Raw genomic sequence first — 12,956 nt, forward strand, 5'->3', positions numbered from 1 at the left:
AATACCCCAGAGGTGTTTCACAAATTTTGCATATGTAAAAAAAAAATTTTTTTTCCTAAAATGCATGGTTTCCCAAAAGTTTTACATTTTTGAAAAGGCTAATAGCAGAAAATACCCCCCAAAATTTGAAGCCCAATTTCTCCCGATTCAGAAAAAAAACCACATGGGGGTGAAAAGTGCTCTGCTGGCGCACTACAGGTCTCAGAAGAGAAGGAGTCACATTTGGCTTTTTGAAAGCAAATTTTGCTCTGGGGGCATGCCGCATTTAGGAAGCCCCTATGGTGCCAGAACAGCAAAAAAAAAAAAAACCCACATGGCATACTATTTTGGAAACTAGACCCCTTGGGAAACGTAACAAGGCGTAAAGTGAACCTTAATACCCCACAGGTGTTTCACGACTTTTGCATATGTAAAAAGAAAATTTATTTTTTTCCTAAAATGCTTGTTTTCCCAAAAAATTTACATTTTTAAAAAGGGTAATAGCAGAAAATACCCCCCAAATTTGAAGGCCAATTTCTCCCGATTCAGAAAAAAACCCACATGGGGGTGAAAAGTGCTCTGCTGGCGCACTACAGGTCTCAGAAGAGAAGGAGTCACATTTGGCTTTTTGAAAGCAAATTTTGCTCTGGGGGCATACCGCATTTAGGAAGCCCCTATGGTGCAAGAACAGCAAAAAAAAAAAAACACATGGCATACTATTTTGGAAACTAGACCCCTCGGGGAACTTAACAAGGGGTTAAGTGAACCTTTATACCCCACAGGTGTTTCATGACTTTTTGCATATGTAAAAAAATTTTTATCTAAAATGCTTGTTTTCCCAAAAATTTTACATTTTTAAAAAGGGTAAAAGCAGAAAATACCCCCCAAAATTTGTAACACAATTTCTCCCGAGTATGGCGATACCCCATATGTGACCCTAAACTGTTGCCTTGAAATACGACAGGGCTCCAAAGTGAGAGCGCCATGCGCATTTGAGGCCTAAATTAGGGACTTGCATAGGGGTGGACATAGGGGTATTCTACGCCAGTGATTCCCAAACAGGGTGCCTCCAGCTGTTGTAAAACTCCCAGCATACCTGGAAGTCAGTGGCTGTCTGGTAATACTGGGAGTAGTTGTTTTGCAACAGCTGGAGGCTCCGTTTTGGAAACAGTGGCGTACCAGACGTTTTTCATTTTTATTGGGGAGGGGAGGGGGGCTGTGTAGGGGTATGTGAATATGTAGTGTTTTTTACTTTTTATTTTATTTTGTGTTGGTGTAGTGTAGTGTAGTGTTTTTAGGGTACAGTCGCATGGGCAGGGGCTCACAGTAGTTTCTCGCTGTCACGATGCCGGCTGGCAGGTAGTGGATCCTCTGTGCCAGAGAGGGATTGGCGTGGACCGCGCTAGTGGACCGGTTCTAAGTCACTACTGGTTTTCACCAGAGCCCGCCGCAAAGCGGGATGGTCTTGCTGCGGCGGTAGTGACCAGGTCGTATCCACTAGCAACGGCTCACCTCTCTGACTGCTGAAGATAGGCGAGGTACAAGGGAGTAGACAGAAGCAAGGTCGGACGTAGCAGAAGGTCGGGGGCAGGCGGCAAGGTTCGTAGTCAGGGTGGATAGCAGAAGTTCTGGTACACAGGCTTTAGACACACAAAACGCTTTCACTAGGCACAAGGGCAACAAGATCCGGCAAGGGAGTGCAAGGGAGGAGCTCAGATATAGCCAGGGAGCAGGTGGGAGCCAATTAAGCTAATTGGACCAGGCACCAATCATTGGTGCACTGGCCCTTTAAGTCTCAGGGAGCTGGCGCGCGCGCGCGCCCTAGAGAGCGGAGCCGCGCGCGCCAGCACATGACAGCAGGAGACGGGAACGGGTAAGTGACCTGGGATGCGATTCGCGAGCGGGCGCGTCCCGCAGTGCGAATCGCATCCCCGACGGCCATGACAGGGCAGCGCTCCCGGTCAGCGGGACCGACCGGGGCGCTGCGGAGAGAGAGACGCCGTACGCGCTCCGGGGAGGAGCGGGGACCCGGAGCGCTAGGCGTAACAGTACCCCCCCCCCCTTAGGTCTCCCCTTCTCTTTGTCCGGTAACTGCCTCCCCTGGGATGAGGACACCGGGAAAGGATGGAGGGATTCCTCAACGGCAGGCAGAACAGCAGGAGTAGGAATGGGGAGGGAGGGCAGAGGGCGAGGCCTGGCACGGGGCAGTGTGACACCAGGACGAGGGCCATGAGGGGACACAGAGGCTTGCCTGATGGGACTGGGAGGGGGGGAGAGGCATTTCCTGTGGCAGGCAGAGTCCCTAACGACCTTAGGGGGACCGGATACAGGAGGAACCACAGGGTCACGGCAGGGAGTACTGGGAACCGGTTTAAGGCAGTCCTTGGAACAAGAGGGACCCCAACTCTTGATCTCCCCAGTGGACCAATCCAGGGTTGGGGAATGGTGTTGAAGCCAGGGTAGTCCAAGGAGAATTTCGGAAGTGCAATTGGGAAGGACAAAAAATTCAATTTTCTCGTGATGAGGTCCGATGCACATTAGGAGGGGCTCCGTGCGGTAACGCACGGTGCAATCCAACCTGGCTCCGTTGACCGCGGAAATGTGGAGTGGCTTGACAAGACGGGTCACCGGAATGCGGAATTTATTCACCAAGGACTCCCGAATAAAATTCCCAGAGGCACCAGAGTCCAGGCAGGCCACGGCTGAGAGGGAAGAGCTGGCTGAAGTAGAAATCCGAACAGGCACCGTGAGACGTGGAGAAGCCGACTTAGCATCAAGAGACGCCACACCCACGAGAGCTGGGTGCGAGCGTGCGTTTCCCAGACGTGGAGGACGGATTGGGCAATCCACCAAAAAATGTTCGGTACTGGCACAGTACAGACAAAGATTCCCTTCCTTACGGCGATTCCTCTCTTCCAGGGTCAGGCGAGACCGATCCACTTGCATGGCCTCCTCGGCGGGAGGCCTAGGCGCAGATTGCAATGGAGACTGTGGGAGAGGTGTCCAGAGATCTAAGTCTTTTTCCTGGCGGAGCTCTTGATGCCTCTCAGAAAAACGCATGTCAATGCGAGTGGCAAGATGAATGAGTTCATGCAGGTTAGCAGGAGTTTCTCGTGCGGCCAGAACATCTTTAATGTTGCTGGATAGGCCTTTTTTAAAGGTCGCGCAGAGGGCCTCATTATTCCAGGATAGTTCTGAAGCAAGAGTACGGAATTGTATGGCGTACTCGCCAACGGAAGAATTACCCTGGACCAGGTTCAGCAGGGCAGTCTCAGCAGAAGAGGCTCGGGCAGGTTCCTCAAAGACACTTCGAATTTCCGAGAAGAAGGAGTGTACAGAGGCAGTGACGGGGTCATTGCGGTCCCAGAGCGGTGTGGCCCATGAGAGGGCTTTTCCAGACAGAAGGCTGACTACGAAAGCCACCTTAGACCTTTCAGTAGGAAACTGGTCCGACATCATCTCCAAGTGCAGGGAACATTGCGAAAGAAAGCCACGGCAAAACTTAGAGTCCCCATTAAATTTGTCCGGCAAGGACAGGCGGAGGCTAGGAGTGGCCACTCGCTGCGGAAGGGGTGCAGGAGCTGGCGGAGGAGATGGTTGTTGCTGCTGTAGCTGAGACTGAACTTGCTGTAGCTGTGACTGTTGCTGCTGTAGCTGCGACTGGAGTTGCTGTGTCATGGTGGTCAAGTACGACAGCTGGTGCTCTTGTCGGGCTTGCTGGGCGACCACCGTGGTGAGGTCGGCGACAACTGGCAGAGGAACTTCAGCGGGATCCATGGCCGGATCTACTGTCACGATGCCGGCTGGCAGGTAGTGGATCCTCTGTGCCAGAGAGGGATTGGCGAGGACCGCGCTAGTGGACCGGTTCTAAGTCACTACTGGTTTTCACCAGAGCCCGCCGCAAAGCGGGATGGTCTTGCTGCGGCGGTAGTGACCAGGTCGTATCCACTAGCAACGGCTCACCTCTCTGACTGCTGAAGATAGGCGAGGTACAAGGGAGTAGACAGAAGCAAGGTCGGACGTAGCAGAAGGTCGGGGGCAGGCGGCAAGGTTCGTAGTCAGGGTGGATAGCAGAAGTTCTGGTACACAGGCTTTAGACACACAAAACGCTTTCACTAGGCACAAGGGCAACAAGATCCGGCAAGGGAGTGCAAGGGAGGAGCTCAGATATAGCCAGGGAGCAGGTGGGAGCCAATTAAGCTAATTGGACCAGGCACCAATCATTGGTGCACTGGCCCTTTAAGTCTCAGGGAGCTGGCGCGCGCGCACCCTAGAGAGCGGAGCCGCGCGCGCCAGCACATGACAGCAGGAGACGGGAACGGGTAAGTGACCTGGGATGCGATTCGCGAGCGGGCGCGTCCCGCAGTGCGAATCGCATCCCCGACGGCCATGACAGGGCAGCGCTCCCGGTCAGCGGGACCGACCGGGGCGCTGCGGAGAGAGAGACGCCGTACGCGCTCCGGGGAGGAGCGGGGACCCGGAGCGCTAGGCGTAACACTCGCTGACAGTTTGAGCTGCGGCAGAAAATTTGCCGCAGCTCAAACTTGCAGCCGGATACTTACTGTAAACCTCCGCCCATGTGAGTGTACCCTGTATGTTCAATTTGGGGGGGGCGGGGGGGGGGGACATCCAGCTGTTCCAAAACTACAACTCCCAGCATGCGCTGAAAGACTGTACATACTGAGAGTTTTAGTTTTGCAACAGTTTGTGACCTAACTCAGTGTTTCACAACCAGTGTGCCTCCAGCTGTTGCAAAACTACAACTCCCAGCATGTACGGTGCATGCAGGGAGTTGTAGTTTGCAACAGCTGGAGGCACACCGGTCGTGAAACACTGAGTTAGGTAAAAAAAAAACTCTGAGTTTCACAACCAGTGTGCCTTCAGCTGTTGCAAAACTACTACTCTCAGCAGTCACCGACAGCCAACAGGCATGCTGGGAGGTTAGTTATGCAACCAGCAGATGCACTACAACTCCCAGCATGCACTTTAGCTGTTTGTGCAAGCTGGGAGTTGTAGTTATACAACAGCTGAAGGCACTGAATCAGGGCGATCGTGAGGTGGCACCAGTGCCACCTCACCCCTGCTGGCTATGGCTGTTCGGGGCCGTCAGAGACGGCCCCGAATAGCCTGTAATTCCGGGTCACCGGGTCGCTGGAGACCCGATTGACCCGGAATCTGCCACAGATCACTGGACTGAATTGTCATTGTCACTGGATCATCATGACCCCCCTGGGCGATATGCCACGATGCCTGCTGAACGATTTCAGCAGGCATCGGGCACCGGCTCCCCTCCAGCTAGCGGCGGGGGGCCGGGATTTGACCGGATGCACTCAAAGGTCCTGAGTCCTTAAGGACTCAGAAAATGCGCGGTTTGAATATGTCCTGCGTCCTTAAGGGGTTAAAGAGCCATAAAAGAGCTGTTTTACAGCATAAAAAAGGTTCCCAAGAATTCTAAAAAACAGCAAATTCAGACCACATCTGCATTGCCTTAGAGAAGTGACATCCCACAGCAAGCTGAGGTTATTTTTCATTTGTGCAAAATTTATCAAAGTCAATGTGCCAGCAAAATTTTGTGCGCCATATTGATAAATTTGGTGCAAGTAAACCAAAAACACAGCAAAAAAAAAGGCAGTAATGAAGTAATGACTGCACATGCACACAGACACATATTGATAAATGTCCCCCATTGTATTTATCTAACAGGACGGATACTTATATTCCTATGTATATATCAGGTATATCCAATTGCTAAAGTTTATTCGACTATAGCAAGTTTACAGCTATATAAGAATTCAATAATTCCACCCCATGGTAATAAGGTAGTGATAGGCAGGAGATTTTGGGGTTTTCTCTGCCATAGAGGTAGACCACGCAACTGCTATTGGTCCCGGACAGGGAGGTCCGACAGGGAGGTCCGACTACTGTCGTGTGTTCTGCCTCTATGGCCCCCCCCCCCCCCCCCTCACACGTACACACACAAAAACACCCCCACCCCCAAGAACGCATTGTGTAACCATCTCCCCCACCTCTGGCAGGCTGCGACAGCACATATAATTGGATCAAAGATTGTACAAACGAAGAAGCATGAAATACTTGCTGATATGTTGCATTACACTATTTTCTTTACATATTGATCCTTGCTAAGCTTGTAGAAGGATAATCTTATCTTTTTCTGTTTTATATATAATTCTCCAGTCTGCTTGCATGGTGGATCAATCTCTAGTACAGTTAGACTTCTAAAAGATTAAACGCATCTCATTCAAGACCATTCATAAAGGCTGAAAGTTTATTTTGTGCATCTATTTACAGGAAAATCTGGCAAAGCAAAAATCGATTCCTTTGTCTCTACAAAGTATGTCTGGAAAGGAGTGGCCTTATTACTAAATTTGGAACCAACTACGGTTGTGTGGTCTGCCTGTATGGGCTCCCAGAATGAATTATGTGACCACCTCCCCCACATGATGTTCAGCTGTTTCTTTGGCCAGCCAAGATGCAGTGCAAGGCTTTTCTGATTTTTATGCTATTGGGCCCTCTAAATCCTACGTACACCCCTTAATAGCTCTGCATACACTTACGAGGGGCGTTCATTAAAGATGAACCCACTTCTACTGACCCACTTCTATTTATCACAGGATGCTGAAACTGCACATGTGTAATGATACAGTATAAGTCACTGTAGAGTACATGCCAAATTGCAACTCAGAACTGATAATGGTCTTGATTTTACAGGGGCTGAAGTGGTGTGACGTTTGATAATGGACCCAGTGGAATACAGAGCAGTCATAAAGTTCCGTTACTTGAAAGGGCACACACAAAAGGAGACGTTTGAGGAGATGAAAGAGGTTTATGGTGATGATTCCCCATCATATGATGTAGTCAAGAACTGCCATCGTCAATTCAAATGTGGTCGGACTTCGGTGCAAACAGCTCCAATTCCAGGGCGACCCCACTCAGCTATTAATGAACACACCATCCAGCAAATGAATGTCGCCATTTTGCCACCTAGTTGGGTTCCCCGGGTACTGACACCTTTACTGAAGCAGGAACGAGTCGAATGCTCTTAGGCTCTATTGACGATATGCCATGGAAACCAGGAGGACTTTTTCAACAGACTGATCACACAGGATGAAAGCTGGGTCCATCAGTATGATCCTGAGACTAAGTCCAGTCGATGCAATGGAAGCACCATGACTCAATGCCTCCAAAGAAGGCACGTGCCCAACTCTCAGCAGGCAAGGTCATGCTCACAGTATTTTGGGACCAGCAGGAAGTAGTATTGATGGATTTCCTAGCAAAGGGTACCATGATCACTGGGGCATACTATGCTTCACTGCTGTGGAAAGTGTGGAAGGCAATCAATACCAAGAGACTTGACATGCTCACCAAAGGTGTCCGCCTTCTGTAAGACAATGCACCTGTTTACAACTCACATGTTGTCCAAATGGAAGCATGCTCCTGTGGCTTTGAAATTCTACTGCATCCCCCTTATTCACCAGACCTCGCACCATCGGACTTCCACCTCTTTCCAACAATGAAGTTACTTTTGAAGGGAAAGCATTTTCCAGATGATGAGACTCTGATTTCCAAAGTCACAACATGGCTTTTGGAGCAACCTGTCGACTTCTACAAGCAAGGTGTTTACAGACATTATGCTGTTTGTCTTGAACATCTTGAACATGCTACTTTAAAGAGGTAGATTATAATAGCCTCTTGGATCTTTCCAGTAACCACTATGAGAAGGGGAAAATGAACATCCATTTTGGACAATTCTTTAGGAACTGGTTAAAAATCTGCGATTTTATTAAACAAAGCAATATCATCAAAACTTGTTTAAAAGATAAAGGCTACCCGAATAGCATCATCAAAGCAGCATATCACAAAGCTTTAAACATCAAGAGGAACATGGTATCCTCCACGAAGAAAACCACCAATGAGAACACCATTCATCCCAGCACCTCCAAATAAACTCAGACTCAAAGTCTCAATAAGTACCCACTCAACTTTATCACAAGATATACTGCATCACATCATCTGGTCCGCAACATTTTGAAAAAACATTGGAACGTCCTTCTGCATGATCCTTTTTTTGAGAGGGACCATTCCCCAAAACCCCAAGATTACCTATAGAAGGGCCACTACCATCAAAAACACTGTGGCCCCTAGACGCCTCAAGGACATAAGAGCAACAAATACCAACGCAGAGATTCCTAAAGAAATCGCAGGTTGCTACAAATGCAATTCAAAGACATGTAAATTATGTCAGAATGTGACAAATGGGGTCAATACCATAAAAAGCCGGACCACCGGCGAATCATTTACTATTAAAATCAGGATAGACTGTTCTTCCACTTAAATCATATACCTACTGGAATGTACGTGTGGATTTTAGTACATAGGTCGTACCATTCAAACACTCAGGAGTCGGATGAACAAGCACAGATTTAATATAATACATAAATTCCCCAAACATAGCGTATCACGTCATTCCACCATTTTTCATAACAGTGAAGTTAAGGATTTTCGTATGACAGCTATTGAACAGATCCCTGAAGATACGGATGACAGATTTACAAAACTCAAGAAAAGAGAGAATTATTGGATTTTTAAAATGAATACGCTGAGCCCGCTTGGATTCAATGAAAGTTTTGAAAATATTGATATGTGAAGGAATATAGGAACATACAAGAATATAACTATGTTCAAATACCTATTTTCATCCATTCCCTGCACAACAAACAAGCAGCATTTTTTCACATATGGTATAACTACACATCAATATTTACCATATGTATAAATATCTATACGCTGGGACCTCTAGTATGCAGAGCATACAGTCACAGACACCTATGTCCAATGTTCCAATACACCCATCAAAATGCCAAGATAAATGTTATAAAATGAACACTTATGGTCCCATCAATACTGTGTCACGCGAAAAGGCATGCTGGGACTACTAGTATGCGGTCACATAGGTCCGACATCTAGGTTCTCTTAACGTTTATATACATCTAGCAGCAGACCTGGATAAATTACATAAAATGAACACCCCAAGCCCAATTTACACTGTAATACGCTACAAGGCTTGCTGGGACTTCTAGTTTAGGGGTACACAGGTCCGACACCCAGGCCCCCCTAGTACTCAAACACATCTACCTGGACGCTGAGATAAATGATATAAAATAAACACTCTTAGTCAAATTTATGCCCTAAAGCGCTACAAGACATGCTGGGACTACTAGTATGCAAGCGCATGGGTCCGACAGCGCGGGCCCGCTAACTCCTTAAGTGTACCCGCAAGATGTTCAAGACAAACAACATAATGTATACGAGTATCCCGATCACTTCATTTAACAGCATTCTAAGTAATGCTGGGACTTCTAGTAGATCCTTATCAGCAGATGAGTTGACCTTCAAGTCCTGGCAGCAAAAGAGCGCACACACTACAGTGCGCGCTGCTGACAGCTGACATCGCTGGCCGGTTCATGTGTCAGATGTACACGCTTTAATATTTGAATTGTCTCGTTCAAGTTCCAACATGCATTAACAACACCAACATTTTACAGTAAAAGAATAGTCTCTTTTTAATTGAACTTCAGAAGTTTTACTATGAATATGTTTTGTAACCTGTTACGTCAGGTATCCATGCCCCCTGACGTCAGGAGCATTTGGCGCCGTTTTTAGTATTTTAAACCTGTCACTCGCACCGCTCTGTGTAAAGCCATTGTTCACATTGAAGAAAAGAGGTTGCTATCTCGAAACGCGTCTGTGTTATCGGCTGAATAAAGATACCTTTTTATCTACACTTGCTTGAAACTTCACTGCTGTGGATCGCGCCTGGCACCCAGTAATTTTTATTACCCTCAATTTCCACTACTATTATCGGTCCGGAGCACCCGTGTTACTGATCATCGGGAGGCAGCACGACAACCGAGGTCAATCCTTTACGCTTGAAAAGTCGTTGTGTCTTGGAAAACACAACAACAGAAGGTGAGCAAACTGATCTATACTTCTTAGTCTGCATCACCCTGAATAGACATACTACTCTATGGGAAGCTCTGCGCTCTTTTTTGTCTCCTTTCTGTCTAGCTTTCATTCCCTTGGAGACTGACCTCTTAACCCGTCTTCATGAAATTCGCTCTATGGAATCCCTCACGGCCTCATTACATAACTCCATTCCCTCATTCCTCTCTGGTTGGGAACCATGGGATCGCTTTTCTGATCGACAACCACCTTGATCTCTCCTGCTTATCCTTTCTATTGCTTTTTTCTTTTTTCCCTTTCTCTCTCTCTTCCTTTCTCTTCCTTTGTTTGTGGCCCTTCGGGCTTATTTGATTAACTCTGCAGATGAACTGACTTCAATTTTCATAAGTTCCCTTTATGGCCTGCATTATTGTCTTTTGAGTTTGACCCCGGTTTAGGGGGAGTTTACTTTGCCTTAGTGTTGTTATAGGCCTTGTATGGCTCCCTTTCTATTTCCACGATAGTATCCTGACAGCTGCTGTTTTTTCTTTTCCCCTTTCTTTGATTCTGTACCCATGGAAAATCTTTAATAAAAATTACAGTTGAAAAAAAAAATATGTATTTGCCCTAACCAGGCGGTCCAGGCCTGCTGGGAAATCCCGGTGAGACAACAGAAATGGAGCAAAGCTTTTTTTTGGCCCCGTATTCCCCCTGGCTGTATGTACTACTCCATGTATCAACTGTGGCATGGATGGTACGGCTGTCTTAGCAAAATAATGGTGACTAAGTACACGTTACCTTGGCTGGGCACACCCCATTAGTTGCCTGAAGGCTGTGGAGTCGACAAGATGATATGGGAAGGCCTGAGCCACCAACAACTTGGCCAAGTAGGAATTAAGGCGCACTACAACAGGGTGACTGGGAGAATACTGTTGTATGGAGGACACAACGATTCCCCAATTGTTAACTGATGGAATCGAGTAGGAGGAGTGCACGACAAAGATGAGGCAAATCCCAAAAACGTGCTACCTATGGAAGAGGCAGTTGGGAGAAGACGGCATGGATTTTTCCAATTTCTCAAAAATTATCCCTTTTTTGGCAGTAGCATTAGGTTCTTAGTCTAGCAAGGGAAGAAGATAGCATGAATTATTCCAAGTGTTCTAAAGATTATCCCTTTTTTGGGTGTAGCAACAGGTTCTTAGTCTAGCAACTTGTAAGGGGATTGACTTTTGTTCACACACAAGGTTTCTTTTTATAATCTGTACCTATCTATCTATCTCTTTCTAATCTGTATCTCTATCTTTCTATCCACTAACTTTCCCAATGTCTGGCTGTCTCCCTCTCTCTGTCTCCTCTCTGCAGAGGTTTTGAGCCCTTGGAATGCTGTGGGTGACATCAGTGCCCTTTTATCTGTGTCCCTGGCTGTGTCTTCTTGGGCTTTGTGCTTGACTTGACACAGTAAGCAGAAAATCACATGATAGACATGGGTGTACCTGGGTGGTAGCTATTCCGCAACATGCCGTACCCCAGATTTTATCAAATTGTATCACAGTGGCTCTGCGCTGTTCAAGCGGGGACTCACCAGGTAGAGACTTCTCTAGGTATCTGATGTAGTGTTTCTCTAGGGTAGCGTTGACCTCCACGTTCCAAGGGTAGTAGGTTCCTGGGCCAAGCACTGAGGTAATAATGACCACAAATTCAAGGTTACAAAAACCCCAAATATTTGCTTACGAACTCGCAGCAATACAGGAACAGTTCAAACGGTAGTGCAAAGTTCACAGGAATTTACAGCAGGGATCACAGTTGCTTCAGGGCACTATGTGACTTGTAGTCCTTGTTGATAAACTGGCTTCTTGCTTGCTGAATATTGTTTTGACTGGACTGACTTGGATTGTTTAACTTCTATTAGACTTGGGAGCTGACAGACACTAGTTCTCATCTCCACGCAGGCATATGGAAATTAAATTTACCGCCAGGTTGAAACTGTGGATTCATGGACCGGAGCCGTTCAAAGATTTAATTATCCTGTAATCCTTTTCTTTGGCTCATGGGGTCCATGGGCTCTCTTGACTCTTATCCCCACTGCAGACTTGCTTCTCACTGAGATAGATGTCCTGGTCGGTGGGATCCTGTAGAGGGTGCTGTAGCTCTGGAACAATTTTAGTTCAGCAACTGGAATTTTCTTAGGCCTGACCTCATGTGGTGAGGTACAGGTCCACAGCAGAGGTCTAAAGATAACCTCCACTCTCTTCTCCTCCTCACACTACACTGACTAACTCCACCCTGTCTAGCAGACTTGAGGGAGGCAGGGCAGCAGCCCTGGTTGGCTATAAGCACGCATGTTATCCTGTACAGTGTGGTTGTTGTCAGTGTGTCATAAGAAATATATGTGGTAGCCTGGGGTTGTAGGGTATATGGGGTGTAGCTGTGCAGTTACTAAAGGGTGCTTCCTTAACCCTTTCTATTTGTGACGCCAGGGTGGGGGCTATTCTCTGTATGCTTGTCCTACTGCCACCCATCACAAGAGCGATAGGGAGATAGGAAATAATTGATTGTCTACAACCGGAGATTTGAAGAAACTTGTCGGAACTTTTACTGAAGATTTTATGCAATAATGAACAGGAACAGTCCATATAACAAAGTCTATTAGAGCTTGACAAGTGGTTGGGACCTCGTGAGTCTATTGAGCTTAGGAAAGTAATTGTTGCGCTGATCCACTGGATTTAAGGGTTTAGATTCAGTCCAGTAGTCACGCTAGCTTTAGCAGGGATTGAGATTTTAACTCACGGTTTAGTTTCAAGCTGAGGCTGGCAGGCTTCTGGCCTAGCTTGTCCTTGTAAGTTACGCAGATCCATCCTAATAGTCCGGCATCCACGAGAGCAGCAACCCAAGAGAGCGATCATAGGCTACAGCTCCCTTATTTGGGTAGGGGCTGGACTTAAGCTCACAGGTCCATAACAACTGTCAATCTTCTGTACAAAGAGTTATGGGTAAACATGTGACCCAAGGACCTCCAA

At 47.2% G+C, this 12,956-nt stretch overlaps 1 protein-coding gene across 8 annotated transcripts in view; it reads right to left on the minus strand.

Moving 5' to 3' along the window:
* Nucleotides 1–12,956, minus strand: part of TMEM25 (transmembrane protein 25) — a 216,472-nt gene that overhangs the window by 119,761 nt on the left and 83,755 nt on the right. For 4 of the 8 annotated variants that reach the window (XM_056544130.1, XM_056544129.1, XM_056544131.1 and 1 more), the window contains exon 3: nt 11,522–11,614. The exons of the other annotated variants lie outside the window; for them this stretch is intronic. In XM_056544130.1, the coding sequence (XP_056400105.1) occupies nt 11,522–11,614 (93 nt within the window). The remainder of the gene's footprint in view (nt 1–11,521; nt 11,615–12,956) is intronic. 8 annotated transcript variants of the gene reach the window in all.

Source organism: Hyla sarda, chromosome 10, assembly GCF_029499605.1.
Source record: "Hyla sarda isolate aHylSar1 chromosome 10, aHylSar1.hap1, whole genome shotgun sequence".
In the NCBI taxonomy this organism is placed as follows: Eukaryota; Metazoa; Chordata; class Amphibia; order Anura; family Hylidae; genus Hyla; species Hyla sarda.